Below are 18,110 nucleotides of genomic sequence, written 5' to 3'. Positions count from 1 at the left end.
AATGCTCGTTTTGATCGGCTGGAATCAACGATCGACATTCTAACGAATACTACACTTCCTCGTTTCGATAAGTTGGAGACGGCCATTACAAACCTGGGCCGGCAGCTGCAGACACCACACAGGGGGTCGGAGAGGTGTGACGAGGGACCCCAGGGTGGGAGTGCTCCCATTGGAGTTCGTATTCCGGCACTTCCAAACCGCTCAAACTGGACTTTCCAAAATTCAGTGGCACCGATCCCACTACCTGGATTTTTCGAGCTGAACAGTACTTTTCATATTACCATACTCCTGATATTCAACGCATTCTTATCGCCTCGGTGAATTTTGAAGGGGAGGTCATTCCATGGTTCCAGATGCAACAAAAAACACGGGATTGATTAGTAACTGGGCTTCACTGGTCAGAGCGATAGAAGACGAATATGGTCCTTCGCCGTATGATCAACCTCGAGTGCGCTTATTTAAATTAATGCAGACCGGGGCCGCCGATGATTACTGTCGGGAATTCTTAGTGTTGGCTAATCGAACAGAGGGAGTCTCGGCAGACGCCTTGTTGGACTGCTTCACAGGTGGGTTGAAACCGGACGCCCGTCGTTATGTGGTGGGCCAGAAACCATATAGCTTGATGCGAGCCGTTGAATTAGCCAAACTGTTTGATGTGCAAATTGGGCCCACAGTGGGTCCAACTAAGTTTTCCCTTCCGGGTTCATCTCGGTCCGGGGGGTATTCGAGACCCCTCAATCCCCCAACCACAGCGCCGCTTGCAAAGAACTCTCTCCCACCTCTACTACCGACACCTGCGATGAAACCGTCGCCCACAATTAAGAAAATGTCCCCGGCAGAAATGCTCATTCGACGAGAAAAAGGGCTCTGTTACACGTGTGATGAGAAGTTTTCCCCACCCATCGTTGCCCTAACAAGCAGTACATGCTCATGGAGTGTGAAGAGGAGAACAACCCGACCTCTGAGCAATCTGCCCAACCTTCCGAAAGCGTGACAGAAGATATCGCCAGCGTGCATCATTTGTCCCTCCACGCATTTCAAGGTCAGCAGGGGAAGGCTACCATTCGTTTCCAGGGGTCCATTCACGGCTCCACGGTTCAGGTTCTGCTGGATGGGGGTAGTTCCGATAGCTTTGTGCACCCAAGGATTGTGAAACATTTGAAGCTTCCTGTTGAGGCTGTCGGCAACGTCAGAGTCATGATTGGCGATGGTCATGCCATGAAGGGTGAAGGTATGATCCGTGCGCTACCCATCCAAATTCAGGGTCACATTATTGAACTCCCTGCTTACGTCCTACCGATAGCGGGCTCGGATGTTGTCATTGGGGCGTCCTGGCTTGCGACTTTGGGGCCACATGTCGCCGACTACACCATCGGAAATTCGAAGATTAAGTTCTTTAACAATGGCGCGTTTGTTACATTACAAGGGACACCACCCACCACTGTTGCTCGCGCCGAGTTCATCAGCTCCAACGATTGGTCCATATGGATGCCGTTTCCGAGTTGTTCATGATGCATTTAACCATTCAGGATGATACAGCTTTAGACTTACCGGATGATATTCCTGCGGATATGCAGACTCTGTTGCGTGCTTATAAAAGCGTCTTTGTGAAGCCGACTGGCTTGCCACCACCACGTGACCATGAGCATCGTATTCCATTACAAGACGGGGTTAGCCCTGTCAAGGTACGTCCCTATCGTTACCCTTTCAGTCAGAAAACTGAAATTGAAAAGATGGTTGAGGAATTGTTGCATGAGGGTCTCATTCAACCTAGTAACAGCCCGTTCTCTGCCCCGGTTATATTGGTAAAGAAGAAGGATGGGACATGGAGGTTTTGTGTCGATTACAGAGCTCTTAATGCTGTCACTGTGAAGGACTCCTTTCCTATGCCTACGGTTGACGAATTATTGGATGAATTAGGGGGTTCCTCTTATTATTCTAAGCTGGACTTGCGTTCCGGTTACCACCAAGTTTTGATGCATGCGGCTGATCGCGAGAAAACAGCGTTCCGAACACATCATGGGCTCTATGAGTGGCTTGTCATGCCGTTCGGTCTAACTAATGCACCAGCTACGTTTCAGGCCCTTATGAACTCTGTTTTCCGGCCCTTTCTACGTAAGTTTGTGTTAATTTTCTTTGATGATATTCTTATTTATAGTAACAACTGGCAACAACACCTCGATCATGTGGAAGAGGTACTGAAACTGATGACTACTCATCGTTTTTTTGCAAAACTCTCTAAATGCTCTTTTGGCCGTACTTCTGTGGATTATTTGGGGCATGTCATTTCGAACAAGGGAGTTGATATGGATGACACAAAGGTGGCTGCGATTCAACACTGGCCCACACCTCGCACAGTGACTCAGTTGAAGGGGTTTTTGGGCCTTTCAGGGTACTATCGGCGTTTTATTCGCCATTACGCTGACTTGGCTAGCCCACTGACTAAATTGTTACAGAAGGATTCCTTTGTATGGACAGATGAGACCCAGCTGGCTTTTGACAATTTAAAGTCTGCTCTGACTACCGCCCCAACGCTCGTCCTACCCGATTTTTCCCAACCATTTGTTTTGGAGACTGATGCATCTGGTAAAGGAATTGGGGCTGTCCTGAGTCAAAACAATCACCCTATTGCTTTCTTTTCCAAGCAATTGTCTCACCGGCTTCAGACTCAGTCTGCATACGTCCGTGAATTACATGCTATTACCCAGGCTGTCGCTAAATTTCGGCACTACTTGTTTGGTCACCGCTTTGTGATTCGCACCGACCAGCAGAGTCTCAAACACCTCAGCGATCAGGTTCTGCAAACTCCTGAACAGGAATCTTTCTTACCAAAGTTATTGGGGTATGATTATACCATTGAATACAAACCCGGCAAAACGAATAGGGCTGCGGACTCTTTATCCCGAATAGATTGTATGTCCATGCTCCGGGTTTCCTCTTCTTTTATGGGAGACATTATGGCTGCTTTACGCACGGATGCTGCGATCCACGAGTTGATCGCCAAATGTGTCCAAGAACCTACGGCTTCCTCGGGGTTTACAATCCGTGATGGGCTGGTATACAAACAACACCGATTGGTTATTCCTAGTTCTGCTCGACACATTATCAACCGGTTACTACTGGAATTCCATGCTTCACCCCTGGGAGGCCATGCTGGTACCCTGCGTACTTACCATCGTATGGCTGCTTATTTCTTTTGGCCACGCATGCGTAATGATATTCAAGACTTTATTAAACAGTGTGCCATTTGCCAGCGAGCAAAAAGTCTTCAAACACATCCTGCGGGCCTCTTGACACCATTGCCAATTCCCGCACAGGTTTGGGATGACATTGCAATGGACTTTATTACTGCTTTGCCAGTTGTTCGTGGATACTCTGTGATTTTTGTAGTAATTGATCGATTGTCTAAATATGCCCATTTTATGCCACTTCGGGATTCTTACACGAGTCAGCATGTGGCTGAAGCGTTTCTTCATTCGGTCGTTAAGTTACATGGGTTTCCTCAAACTATTGTGTCCGACCGAGATAAAGTTTTTTTGAGTGCTTTCTGGCGGCACTTGACCCAGTTACACGGCACAAAGTTGCATATGAGCTCTGCATACCACCCTCAGTCTGATGGCCAGTCAGAGGCTTTAAATAAATGTTTGGAGATGTACTTAAGGTGCTTCGTTTTTGACTCTCCTCGCCTTTGGCTCGATTATCTTCCCTGGGCAGAATTCTGGTACAACACGTCGTACCACACAGCGATCGGGATGACTCCTTTTAAAGCTCTATATGGACGGGAGCCCCCATCGATCATCCCTGCCTCGTTCTCCTCTGACATGGACCCTGATGTTTGTAGCCGCGTGCAGCGTCGGGACGCGATCTTACAGCAGTTGAAGATGAATCTGGAAAAGACTCGATTGCGAATGAAACGGTTTGCTGACCGCAAACGTACTGATTGCCATTTTCAGGTCGGTGATTTGGTGCTGGTCAAACTACAACCATATCGGCAAAACTCCGTCGCTTTACGGAAGCACCAGAAACTAAGCATGCGTTACTTTGGTCCATTCCCCGTCACTCACAAGATTGGCGCAGTTGCGTACCGCTTGCACTTACCGGACACCGCTAGGATCCATCCGGTTTTTCATGTCTCCATGTTAAAACCGTACAACGGGTCCCCGGATGGAACTTACGTTCCCTTACCTTTGCTGTCTGAGCCAGAGGGCCCGATTGTTCAACCAGTCGCTGCTCTGAAGTCCCGTTTCATTCACCAAGGAGATCGTGTGGTACCACAGGTTTTAATTCAGTGGGATAGTCTTTCATCACCAACATGGGAGACTGTTACTGAGTTTCAGCAGCTTTATCCAGCTTTTGACCTTGGGGACAAGGTCTCTTTCGCACCGGGGAGTGATGTTATGGGCCAAGGAAGACAACCCGTTACTATGGGCCAAGAGATGACAGAGGAAACAGCCCCAACCCAGGAGCCAGACGAGATGCATGCGGACGAGGGACCACGCCGCAGTAACCGTGAGAAAAGGCTCACGTGGAAACTTAGGCAGGAGTGAGGAATATAAGTCGTTAGAGGGAGAGGGGAGGGTGTGGAATATGTGACTAATCTCTGATTTCCTTTCTAGCCTCTTCTCTCCTCTGGAAATTCTGTTTCTCCCTGACATCTTCTTCTCTTAATTCTCTGCTTCTGTTATTACATATTGTGAGCTGTATCTGGATATTATACGGGACACACAGTGATATATGCATAAATAAATCCAGATTATACATACTAGCGCGTCATTTGATTGTCCGTTCATAAGAACATTCCACAGAACAATTCGTTATGCCTGCTCCTTGTTTCCCCTCTGCTTGATGAGGTGGGCCTTGAGTTTTCTTACGACCCAACTTCCCCTTCCCTTGTGGATCTTTCCCCATAGCCCAGCGGTCCCATCAAAATGGTAAAACAATAATACAGCATATGCCAATTCAATAACTAATTTATCTCATATGCCATCCATATTGCAGATAAAAATTTATAGTAAAAAAAAAAAAAACACAAAAATGACAGTAATTGGAGATACGGTCGTCATGATCAAAGAGAAGTGCAATATCATGGTGGTAAAACAAAATTATCCATGTATATTCATCAATTCAACTCTAGGACCTGAATGATATCGGGATATTTAAACAAGCTGAATAGCATTATTGGCGAGGTTATTCATTTCATATCTCAAAGTAAAAACCCTGCATCAGATCAGGTTTTTATACACGTTTCCCAAAGATCTAAATTCTAATACTGATAAAGTTGTTGATGAGCTTCTTTCTTTCTTTATGTTTCCCATGCTGCTTGCCTTGAAAATTTAGTATCATGGAGGTCCTCAACTTATGAAATGATTCTGGCATCAGCTCATATGGAAATATATGGAACAAGATTTAAGATCACGGGGAAAAAAGGAAAATGGAGCAAAAGTGTTTTAGAATATTACCTGGGGTAAAAATGGGCAAACAACAAGAACAACCTCTGTTCAATGGTAACGCGTCCTTCTATATCTGTTACGGCAACGGAAACAGAAGAGAACGACAGCAAAAATAACCAGAACCAGTTGAAGGACAATAGCAACCTTCAGGGCTGAAATAAAAAATTTTCAAGATATATTTACTTACAGGTTAAAAGTATGTAGAAATTCTCTTGGACAAAAAGTTACCAGTAAGGTTATAAACTGATTCCTCCAACTTCATTCCATCGTCTGTCTTTTTTGCCCCACTAGAGACTAGATCAGACCTGTATTCTACATTTCCACCCATGACGCATGTATTTGGACAATGGATGCTGCCGTCATACTCATCACTCCCATCACAACAATCTGCAGCAGTACTGGAAAAAAATTGGAACTTGAACTTGAAGGCAAAAGAAAAATCCTTTCCAATTTAATATGTTTTCAATTTAGATATTACGAGAGCATATTGAACAAGTAGCATGATAGACCAGATTGTGTGAAACACCATTTCTAGTTTTATACTTAAATTAGTATACTAATTTAGTCTCACCTAGGCAATGTGTTTAAATTGGGTTAAGACTCAAAGTAAGAATAAAAACAACAATTGTCAAGAAATCTTTTGTCAAATCCCCTTAATGACTTAGCTTTATTGATACTTCAGAGTGAGGAAATAGAGACAGAAGAAATAAACTGCCTGTGCAAAGCATATAAAATATAAAAGGAAGACATTTACTATCCATCATTCTCAAGAACACAATGCTTCTAGGTGGGAACAAAATGATTTACAAAACTATCACAAAAAAAATGATCTACAAAATATAGGCCTTAAGTAGCAACTCTGGAAAAGTAAATCGGGACAAAAGAAAGAGGGAAGAAGAGAAGAAAATATAAAATTTAATAAATGAGATCTTTCTTTGCTTACCACAAAAATTATCATTAACACGAGAAGAGAATATAAACTGTGGCCTGCTTCCTAAGTTTCGACAATAAAATTTTCCAGTTGGACAAGCAGATGTTCCTGTAATTGTAAAACAACATTGTGCTATCAACAATCAAGTAATAAACGGTAGGCAAATTTAATAAATTTATAAATATATAAAGGCCTGATTTTTGCTTAACGTGTTTTATATTATCTCTGTTTATACATGAAATAGTGAGAAAACTACAATCGCGCCAGCTACCAGCAACAGACAGTGCCTAAATATTACATAATAATAGAAAGTATTAATAATTAAGCCGAAAATTAAGTTAAACAGGAGCACTATAGCAGTCCTGCTGGAGTCGTTCTTGTCAAAATTTAGCTTCACCGGGAAAAAAAATCAGAAGGGAAGAACCAAGCACATTTTGAAGCATCAACGGTAGACAAAAATAGAGAAAACACATGAACTCATGAGGTATTACGTTGGACATAGAAGTAATGAAAGCACAGATTCATGATCTCTGAAATATGAAATCAGACAAAGAACAGCTAATTAGGATTAACACGACCATAAAAGTAAAAGCCATCATTTTCAAAGGCTGCTAGGAAACATGAATAGAATCTTCCATAATCCCCTGATGACCTGAAAAGGCTAAGTTCATATTTCCTTTTATCCACTTCGATAGTACCATAATATTTAATTTGATACCCAATATGCATAACCCATATCCCAAACTTCCACATTTAAGCTATTCTTTCAGGGACTATGACTGGTACCAGGCTCATCAGTGCCATCAGTGCAGTCGCAAAAATTGTCATTGAGACGATCTCTGGGGAAAGATTTGGTTCCGTCCTTGCATTTGATCACTTCCGACCTATAATATTTTTCGTCTGCAACCACATAACCGAATTAAAAGCTTTGACACAAGATTTACAATAATAGCTAAATGTGCCCACCCGCTACTGAAAAGGTTCAAACTTTATTTGTTTCAGGCAAGGAGGGTAGAATCCACATAAAGACAAAGGATATCCAGAGATACCTAGGGGATGAACTCCAACGAGAGGAGGGGATGAGAAGCAATAAGCTGCAGAAGCTAGGAGGAAACAGGGGCAGATGAAATGGACGAAGCTAGTTGTTCCCATCTGGATATCGGAGGTGTCTGCACTCATATCTCCCAGGCGAGGCAATGTATATTTAGCTGCGTTCGTTGTTGCTGTTGTGTTGACTTGGTCTTCATCTTCAACCTAAACCGAAGCGAACGTCTTCCTGAACAGTGAAAAGTATGAATTATTTATCAGTTATGATTTTTTTTGGTGACATATGATTTTTTTTTCTTAAGACAAAAAACTAATCGTAATAATACTGAGTTTAGAATTTTACAAATAACTTAGGTATTTAAATTTATAATTTTAAAATGTTTATTTTCAGTGTAATTAATATATAAATTTAAGTATCTAAATTTTCTCTAATTGTAAAATTTATAGAAAAATAGCAGTAACTGTTATAAATAATAAACTTATAAATCATCAATATAGGATATGAAAACTAAAAGCGGTAACTTTGCTTTGTGTAAGTCGTACAAATGCATGAGATTTGCCATCATTTTTCAATTTCCATGCACTCGCTTTGATAGGAACCAGTTTATAAAATTACTGTGAAATTGTTGTTTAAAAATTGCAATTACATAATTTATTGACATGAGATGAAACTTTTGGCCCAAAAAAAGACATGAGATGAAACTGTTAATTTATCTTTTTAGTGAATAACTAAATATCATAATACTATAACTTTTTGATAAGTGAAATATTACGTTTTTAAAATAAAATAGTGAAATTAAATTAATCAGTGTCTCTCCTTTCAGAAGGGAAAAAACACCTCATCATATGACAGTAAAAAATTTCAAAATTTATTTGGATATATTTAGACTTTTACATAAAAAATGTTGATCCTTTCAATTTAAAACAATAAAACTTAAAAATTAAAATTTATATCTTATTTATTAATTTTGCATTCTTCATTTAAAATCTATAAATTTGGCCCCCGAAATTTTCAATCTATAAAAAAAATTACGATAAAGAATTTCTCTAAACTCCTTACACTAATAACTAGATTGCATTAGAGGGATTTCTGACCCCAAAAAAAAAAAAGAGATTGCATTAGAGGGATCAACCTAAAATTTTAGTTGTATAATTCACAACTCTCGATTAAAAAGCAAATTGACTAAGTTGGTGTCCTGAGATAACTTCGAAGAAATCAAGGACCTCGAAAGATAGGATTCCATATAAACTAATCATTATATTAAAGCCATCGTTTTTGGAGCCATTGTCTGGTAATTCAAGTTAATTCTTCACACACATGATGAATAGCTCAACTAACCTGTTAAAGCCAGCTTTTTATGTGAGCCTGCCAAGCACTTGAGAGCAAAAGAAGATCCTGAACACAAATTTCAAGAGCTCGAAGAAAGTGTAAAGTGAAAAGGAAAATTGAGGAGAGAGAAGAAGGTGAGTGACATTATTAATCTAGGCGTACTAATAAAGTTTAAAATAGAAATTTGTGTATGCTATCGAAACACAAATTAATTGGGTGAGATTGGAAGTTCTCTTTCAGTTTTCCTGTTCCGTATGAATGATGGCCTGAAATTCAGATCTCCGTTTAGCAGATTAAAAAAAGAAAAACGGAAGAAAGATAATCTTCACAGTTGCAGTTGGTACTGCATAATATATTACGATGTATTAAAGTATATGTAAATGGTTATTTTATGGGAAAAGCTTTGCTTTGGTGATAAAACACATGATGGATCTTAATAACACCAACCACCCAATAAAGTTAGATGAATCCACTAAAGCCCAGATCACTGTGATAATATAGTGACTGGGAAACGAATGGTTTTTCCGTTATATTCACAGTTTCTGTCATCTTAATTATGACACTGGTTAATTCAAATTGATATGATGCTTAGTGAACCTCCCTTTTAAACCATCAAACTTTTTTTTCCTTGGTTCCTCCTTGTTGTAAATAATGCTTCTTCAATTTTGTTCAGATTCTATTGGTTCTCTTTTGTGCCACCAGTTCTTTGTTGGGCAAGCAATATTTATATTCTAAATACTCATAATTCAGTCTGTGCCTTGTACAATACTTAACCAACTGACACTATTGCAGCACCAAACGCCTTCTTTCCTCATATAAAAGCAACGGCCTTCCCCTTAAAGAAACAGAAAGCCAAAGGCAATAATGGTAAAGATTAAAGACACAAACTAAAGTTGGTGCTTTGGGGCTCATCTTATTAAATGCTACCCATCCTCCCCCTCCATTCCTATTCAAATTCAAACTAACCCCTCTCTCTTTCTTTCTTTCTAAATATCCCCCCTCCCCTCTCCTTTTCGTAGTTCTACTTCAAAACTTTCAAGTGAAAGTGATATTCTTCTGGTCATGGAAGCAGCAAAACAGTAAAGTAAGGTGCAGAAAACAGAGGATTCTAGAAATGAACACAGCAAGGTTTATCAAGTGTGTCACTGTTGGGGATGGAGCTGTCGGAAAGACCTGCATGCTCATTTCCTACACCAGCAACACTTTCCCTACGGTATGACACTCCATTGTTTGAGATTGTTTGTCAATTTAGTTGAATGTTTTGTCTGATAAAAAGGACATTTTCTCCTTGGAAAGGACTACGTACCAACAGTTTTTGACAACTTCAGTGCAAATGTGGTGGTTGATGGCAGCACAGTTAACCTGGGATTATGGGACACTGCCGGTAAGTTAGCATAATTTAAGTAAGGTGGGTAATCGTGGGATTTAGCACACTTTCATGATCTAAATTTGCTTGATTGGTTCAGGGCAGGAGGATTATAACAGGCTTAGGCCTTTGAGCTACAGAGGAGCAGATGTGTTTTTGCTTGCCTTCTCTCTCATCAGCAGAGCCAGCTATGAGAACATCGCTAAAAAGGTTCTCCTCAAATGCACCAAACACAGCATTTTTCCAGATAACAGAATCTGACACTGGGTTTTGTTTTGCAGTGGATTCCTGAACTGAGACACTATGCCCCAAATGTGCCAGTTATACTTGTGGGAACCAAGCTCGGTATTTTCAGCTAAAATTATAATTTACTGAAACTTGTATCAGTTTAAAGCTGCAAATTTGTGATCTGAAGTAGTAATGCAACTATACATGGTGGTAATTACTGCAGATTTGCGGGAAGACAGGCAATACTTGATCGATCATCCTGGTGCTAAGCCATAACTACTGCCCAGGCAAGTTCCTCCAAATTTTTTAAGGCTAACACAGTTTTTCTTCTAGGAGTATGAATAAAGTTTCTCTTAATTTCACAAATAAATCTTGTGTAATCTTTCAACAGGGAGAAGAACTGAAGAAGGCCATCGGTGCTGCTTCATACATAGAGTGCAGCGCAAAAACTCAGCAGGTTCATTTTTTCTTCTTTTTTCCATTCACTCATATCTCTAAATTTCTACAGAACTCTCTTTCTTATCATGAGTTTTTACAGTTCATTAGCATGATTATTAGTAATAAATTAAGGATTCAATGTGTGACAAAATGATAACAAAGATTAAGATGACTGATCTTAAGAAAGCTGGCATCAACTTGAACTAGAAACTTGGTAGTAAACTAAGAATTCTGCTGGAGCTTGATAGCGTGTATTTGCCCTAATATTCAGAATGTGAAGGCCGTGTTTGATGCTGCAATCAAGGTTGTGCTCCAGCCACCTAAGACAAGGAAAAGGAGAAAGAAGACCAGACCCTGCGTAGTCCTATGATTAGTGTTATTTTTTCCCCCCCGGTTCTGATCTTGTGATAATTTACAGCCTTCCAAGTTTTTTTCATCTGTTCAGATTGCCATCCTTGAACATGTGTACTTGTTCGTCTTTGTAATGCGGTCCTACTTCATGTTCTAAATGTATCTCCTGGATACAAGCATTGTTATTCAATATAATGATCAAATTAATTCTGCCTGCTGTTTAATATAAGAACTAGTTTGATTTTTAATTTGATTCTAAATATAAGATCCCAGTTTACTTTATCTCTCATATTATCCATTTTTTCAAGAAAGTTCTTATAGTAGTTGTACATATTAAATGTTTTATCAAATGATAAAGATAACTAATACATATAATTAGTAAGGATATTTTAAAAAAGATAACAGCTACTTATTGCAAATAACTGACTTAACTAATTTTTTTAATCTACTCATCAACTTTTATATTAAGAATTAGAGGTGGTATATCAGATATGACAAAAAAGTATTGACTGCATTGTCCTCAATTTAGTTTGGCTGTTGGGACGATCCATTTTCGTTCAATGTGCTCATAGGGTCCTATATAACTAATATTGCATTTGTTGACCTCGGTTGTATAACCAGTTATAATGTCCTTCGTTTATATCTAGATCGTACTAAATATAACAAGACAAAAATATTTGTATCTTATTTCAAACATATTAGATAATATTTTAAATAATAAATTTCCAATCCTTATAACTTACAATTTAAAGACAAATTCCATCAAACTTGTTTTCATTTCAATTCACTGATTCACGCCTAAATTATGCTTACAAAGTTACAGCTAAATAACCCCTTACAAAAATTTTGAGTTTAAAATAAAATATAAAAATAGGTTCTCTTGAGGCCATATGGAGCAAAGTAGTGGAGGAATGCTAGAATGGAATTGAGTTTAAAATATAAATATAACTATTTATGTATCGTGAACAACACACTTTAATCATTTATGACGATCTCTCCGAACAAGCACAGACTTATCGACAAATATCTTTTCTATTACGAAGACTATGGGGTCGCAAAGCTTATCCGGGAGATTTTTTTATTTACATTCACGCTATTTGGAAAGAACCGCTAAATCAAGTTATCAGTTAAGTGAAGGAAGTATGACTGCTTTACCTATAGTTGAGACCCACGGGAGATTTTTCAACTTATATTCTTACTAATGTAATTTTCATTATAGATGGCTAAATATTCTTATCCGCCGATCTATTCAATGCTGGAATCAGACCTGTGATTAATTTGGATATTTCTGTCTCCAGAGTAGGATCTACAGCTCGAATTAAAGCATGAAACAAGTAGCTGGTAAATTAAAATTAGAATTGGCCCAATTCGCAGAATTAGAAGCTTTTGTACAATTCGCTTTTGATCTCGATAAAACCACTCAAAATCAATTGACAAGAGTTCGATGGTTGTGTAAGTTGCTCAAACAATCCCAATCAACCCCTCTCATTGTGAAAGAACAGATAATAACTATTTTTACCGGAATGAATGGTTACCTTGATTCATTAGACTTTTGATGGGTTCAGCTTGTTTGCGAAAAAGACAAAGGAAAAAAAGAATCATATAGCATATGTCCGACGTGGCTTGGATTATATTGAACCAAAACAAATTTTCGGATATCCATGCTTTTTGGGGGAAACTTCCCAAAAAAAAAAATCCTGTTTGACTTTGATGCGTCGACGTAACTACTAGCTAGGCTAGCTATAGGAACATGGGCAGAAGCCGGTTCTCCGCTGGGCGCGAAAAGAACAATGACAGTTATGCACATGATCATCATATTTTACATAACATATGATAGGAAGTCGCACACCAAATGAACGCTCCCCGATCCTTCCCCCGCCTTCTTCTTGAAGTCTCATTTTTCAGAAATTGTTAACGTATCACTGCTCTGTTTGACTTCTTCGTTTTTCTTCAAACTTCATAGCTTAGTTTCTTCGTTTTCCGATGGACCGTGCTTCATGGCGAACCCAGGTCCTTTCCAAGCACCTCCTTCACTCTTCTTCACCGGCGATTCTCCAACCCAACGCTTGCCTCCATTATTCTCCGCCGGAACTCTCCGCGCCCTTCGCTTTCGACATCAAAGAGATGCGGAACCTCATGGACGGTCACAACTTGGAGGATCGGGATTGGTTGTATGGTTTGATAATGCATAGCAACCTCTTCAACCCAAGGACAACGGGGGGAAGGGTATTCGTCTCGCCCGATTTTAACAAGTCCATGAAACAGCAAAGAGAGATGACTATGAGGCGCATTAAGTATCTATTGGATCGTGGGGTCTTCCGAGGTTGGCTTACTGGTACAGGGCCTGAGTTCGAATTGAGGAGATTTGCGCTCCACGAGGCTCTTGGGATGTATGACCATTCCATCTCCGTTAAGCTTGGTGCTCATTTTTTCTTGTGGTATGTTTTTTTTTTTCTTAGTTGTATTCTTCTTTCTTTTTTTTTTTAAAAAAATTTAACAGGCGTTTTTATCAAAATATTGTAAACAGTAAAAATAATTATCTGAATACTATGCTGTGGGAACTATTTATCAATATGCTGCATTTATGAGAAATCGGTTAAGCCGTAATGAATTTCTACTCTGACATTTATATTTTAAAAATAAAATAGAGAAACATTCTGGTCCAAAAAAAAAATAGAGAAACTCATTCGCCTCTTATGAATTTTCAATCTGATAATTTTCTTTCATTTAAAAAAAAATTACAACTAAATACCCCATTTCACTAGATACTGCCCCGCCTCCCTCTGCCTTGTGAATTTTAGAGACAATTTTTTGTTTACCAGCAGAATTTTAGAGACAATTACAGTTAATTACCTCCATCCCTTCCCATTTTCCCTCTACTCTATATCTCTTTCTAAATGAAAACATATGATTAGATTTTCTAAGAAAATTGCTTTTTTATCTTGATACTTAAATTTAGAGAAAATATTTATAGATCTTTTCCAATATATTCAAAATCGTTCTAGTAGTAAAAATAATAATAATAATAAATTTTAAAATATTTTTTGAGAAAAAGAAGGATTCAAGGATAAAATTTGAACAGCTGAATGAAAAATATGGGAAGTAAATTTTATTTTTATGTAACTAAAATAATGATTAAGAAATTAAAATTAAGAAATATCACTTAAAAAGTTCATAGTTTTTCATGTTTGTTTATCAAATTATTTTAAGTAATTCTGTGCATTTAAAGTTTTTAATATTTTAGCTATTTCATAAATGTAGAAAGTTATTAATTTTTTTCCTCTATAATATCCTTGATTTAGAGTAATTATAATAAAGATAGAAATTGACAAGGGCATATTTTATAATTAAATAGGTTTAGATTTTGAATATATTAGAAAAGATCTATAAATATTTTATATTTATTTAAATATTTTTCTCTAGATTTAAGTATCAAAATAAAAAATAATTTTTCTACAAAATCTACTCATGTTTTTATTTAGAAAGAGATGTAGAGTAGGGGGAAAATAGGAAGGGATGGGGTTATTACTGAAATTTTCTCTAAAATTCAAAAAGCAGGGGAAGGCGATTTAGCTATAATCTTTGCTGAACATGAAAGAACATTGTCCGATTGAAAGTTCATTAGAGGGTCATTGAGTTACTTCTTTTTATTTTAAAAATATAGATGTCAAAATGGAAATTCATCATGACTTAAACGATTTCTAAAAAATGCAGCATATTGATAAATAGTTTCTATAGTATAGTATTTGGATAATTATTTTTACTATTTACAGTATTTTGATAAAAATGCCAATTTAACATGGATAAGCATTATGTTTTCGTTTCAAGGAGGGGTTTGAAGGGTGAGAAAAGTTGTTTGCATTGTCCTTGTAAATAAGAAAGAAGTTCACAGTTTGAGACATATGACATGCTGTTCTTACCCTTTTGTGAAAGACCACATATGTTGCTAGGAAAAGAAATTATTTGCGTTTCCTAAATGTCAAATGTAACGACTGATCTAAGTTCTAGCATCTCTGATGTATAATGGATTTCAGGGGTGGAGGCATACGGTTGCTGGGAACCAAGCGCCATCACGACAAATGGTTGAGAGACACAGAAAATTATAAGATCGAGGGTTGTTTTGCTATGACCGAACTGGGCCATGGAAGTAATGTACGTGAAGGTTGCTTGATAAGGCTCGGGTATTTGGGTCCATGTGTCGCTCATTGTGGTTTGCTTTATCAGTTTTAACAATTCTTTCCACACTAATGTTTACAGGTTCGAGGAATTGAAACAGTGACTACCTATGATTCAAGCACTGGAGATTTTGTCGTTAATACTCCCTGTGAATCAGCGCAGAAGTATTGGATTGGTGGTGCGGGAAAAGTGAGAATGCTTTAACATCATTCTTTTATAACCATTTTAGGATTCTATGTGTCATAAGATTGCTTTAGGATTAAATATTAATCCTTTTGTTTATATTCAGCATGCGACACACGCCATTGTCTTTTCGCAACTCAACATTAATGAAAGCAATCAAGGTGTCCATGCATTTATAGTTCAAATCAGGCACTCAGATGGAAACACATGTCCAAATATCAGAATAGCTGATTGTGGTCATAAAATCGGTTTAAATGGAGTTGATAACGGTCGTATATGGTAATAATCACTCTTTTTGTTTTTTACAGAGTCTATCTATGTACTCCTCCGGTATAGACCCTTATACTACTGTATATAAAGGTCTTATATTTAGGACCGGAGGAGTAATTTATTTTTAAAAATGTTAACCTCAGATGTTCTGGACACTTATATTTAGGTTTGACAACGTGAGAATACCCAGAGAGAATCTGTTGAATTCAGTGGCCGATGTTTCACCAAATGGCAAATACTTGAGTGCAATAAAGGATCCCGATCAGGTGATTATTTCATTGGAAGGATATTATCCTCTTCGGTCAGCTTGCATTTTTCTTCTCTCCATCAGTAATCCTTGCGAAATATCTTGTATTGAATGTCATTCTTGCTCCAGAGGTTTGCAGCATTCTTGGCTCCGTTGACTTCTAGCCGTGTGACTATTGCTGTCGGTGCCGTTTATACGTCCAAGGTAATGTACTTTGTGCCCTTGTTATGTCTTGAGCATCTGATCATGTTCCTACCAATCTTCAACATGTTACATTGTCGTATCAATTATTTGCTGCCAGATTAGCCTAGCCATTGCTATACGATATGCATTGACAAGGCGGGCCTTTTCTATTACACCGAATGGGCCTGAAGTTCTGCTGCTTGATTACCCAATTCATCAACAGCGTTTAATGCCTCTACTTGCAAAAGTGTAAGTTGTCCAATGACAGACATTACAATTCTAAAATAATGTATGTAGAAGGTCACTAGGCTGCTTCAACCATTGACAGATGCACAGCGGCCTAAGATGATGTTCATTTCCATCCTCTGTTCTGCAGATATGCAATGAGCTTTGCTGCAAATGACTTAAAAATAATGTATGTGAAAAGGACTCCTGAGTCAAATAAAACCATTCATGTTGTTTCTAGCGCTTACAAGGCTACTTTTCCATGGACTAATATGCGAATTCTTCAGGTAAGTATAGACATTATAGTAGGCTTGATATATTATTTGTTATTGACCTCATAAAATTTCTATTTTTGCAAAAACCAGGAATGTCGTGAAGCCTGTGGTGGACAAGGTTATAAAACTGAAAATCGTGTTGGTCATTTGAAGGGTGAATATGATGCGCAGTTAACTTTTGATGGGGACAACCATGTTCTGATGCAGCAGGTTCGATGCAGTATACTGATGATTATGATGTATTATAGCTATAAGCCCCATTTTTTCCAGCCGAGAAGTTACTTGTCTGTCCGGTGGCAAAGTAATAAATGAATTCTGGCAGCGAGGGTTTCCTATCCTACTTTACTGCTCGTTAGCGACAAAATATATTCTTAGGCTGACGTAATAGTCTAAACTACTAGGACTTTTGTGTATTAACATTGGTGAATTCATTTCATATATCCTTAAGTTTTACCGTTTGGCTAGTTTAGCTGGGATATCTTGAGCTTCTATGTTGGCACCACTTGAGTTGCATGAGATTACTCATGCTAATTTTAAGCTTCCTTTCTTGCTTTTTTCTTTGTTCTATATGATGTATAAAATTCATGGGTGTATATTTTGACTCAGGTGAGCAAAGCACTTCTTGCGGAATACATGGCAAATCAGAAGAAAAACAAGCCATTTGCAGGTTTGGGATTAGAGTACATGAACAAACGTCAGTCTGCTATCCCATCACTGCTAACAAGTTCTACCATCAGGAGCAGCCAATCTCAGGTGATTTCATTGAACCTTCTCAATTTGGAGTAATCAGGTTGAAATTTACTACCTGACCCCTATTATTTTTTGGTATATTGCTCACCTCTAATTTTCACAGATTGACATATTCCGTCTAAGAGAGCGAGATCTCTTGAGTCGTTTTGCTGCAGAGGTGTCAGAATATCAAGCTAAGGGAGAAAATGCACATTCTGCCTTCATTCAGGTAAGGATTCTTCCCTATTTTGTCAATTACCCTTCATCCGTTCCCTGTCTTATATTTTGAATCTCTTAATTGTTCCAGAGTTTTCAGCTTGCTGACGACCTGGGTAGAGCTTTCTCAGAACGAGCAGTACTGCAAACCTTCATGGATGCTGAATCTACTTTACCCGCTGGTTCCTTGAAGGTAAATCTCGATTTTTTCCCCCCCTTCATTTGACATGCGTGCTATAAAATGCAGCTAGGTTTTTTGGATACTGAGTTCAACAGGTTAAACAGGCTCATCTACTCATATTTGCATTTGTTTAACCGGCAGAACATATTAGGGCTTTTGAGATCCTTGTATGCTTTGATTTGCTTGGATGAAGATGCTTCCTTCCTCCGATATGGATACTTGTCAAGAGATGAAGCTATTGCAGTGAGGAAAGAAGTGACAAAACTCTCTTCTGAACTTCGACC

The 18,110-nt window shown here is 38.4% G+C and overlaps 2 protein-coding genes and 1 pseudogene across 9 annotated transcripts; 2 read left to right on the top strand and 1 right to left on the bottom strand.

Moving 5' to 3' along the window:
• Positions 1-4,810: 4,810 nt before the first annotated feature.
• On the bottom strand, positions 4,811-7,620 carry LOC114720248 (glucosidase 2 subunit beta). Of its 8 annotated transcripts, none has more exons than XM_028905879.1 (6): positions 7,431-7,620; positions 7,168-7,281; positions 6,394-6,489; positions 5,679-5,837; positions 5,460-5,523; positions 4,811-4,889 (listed from the first exon to the last, which is right to left on the bottom strand). In XM_028905879.1, the coding sequence occupies exons 1-6, from the start codon at positions 7,558-7,560 to the stop codon at positions 4,868-4,870; spliced, it is 585 nt and encodes a 194-aa protein (XP_028761712.1). In that variant the 5' UTR covers positions 7,561-7,620; the 3' UTR covers positions 4,811-4,867. The 8 variants fall into 8 exon arrangements, with proteins under 8 accessions (XP_028761712.1, XP_028761711.1, XP_028761708.1 ...); XM_028905878.1 differs by having other exon boundaries at positions 4,814-4,898; XM_028905875.1 differs by having other exon boundaries at positions 4,848-4,889; positions 5,460-5,602.
• A 2,086-nt stretch (positions 7,621-9,706) lies between these two features.
• Positions 9,707-11,350, top strand: LOC114720245 (rac-like GTP-binding protein RAC2; annotated as a pseudogene).
• Positions 11,351-13,118: 1,768 nt separating this feature from the next.
• LOC114720247 (acyl-coenzyme A oxidase 3, peroxisomal-like) lies at positions 13,119-18,105 on the top strand (the record flags this gene model as incomplete). The annotated part of the gene is made up of 13 exons (XM_028905873.1): positions 13,119-13,579; positions 15,176-15,293; positions 15,399-15,506; positions 15,607-15,779; positions 15,937-16,036; positions 16,147-16,221; positions 16,319-16,449; positions 16,577-16,712; positions 16,791-16,910; positions 17,307-17,453; positions 17,554-17,658; positions 17,737-17,838; positions 17,968-18,105. Coding segments are annotated over exons 1-13 (1,908 nt in total), but the record flags the coding sequence as incomplete, so codon positions are not given.
• Positions 18,106-18,110: the final 5 nt, after the last annotated feature.

The sequence above is a fragment of the Neltuma alba genome, unplaced genomic scaffold (assembly GCF_004799145.2).
Source record: "Neltuma alba isolate B1F8T4 unplaced genomic scaffold, ASM479914v2 tig00011971_pilon, whole genome shotgun sequence".
In the NCBI taxonomy this organism is placed as follows: Eukaryota; Viridiplantae; Streptophyta; class Magnoliopsida; order Fabales; family Fabaceae; genus Neltuma; species Neltuma alba.
Note: the sequence above shows the minus strand (reverse complement) of the source record. Positions and strands in the feature narration are given on the sequence as shown.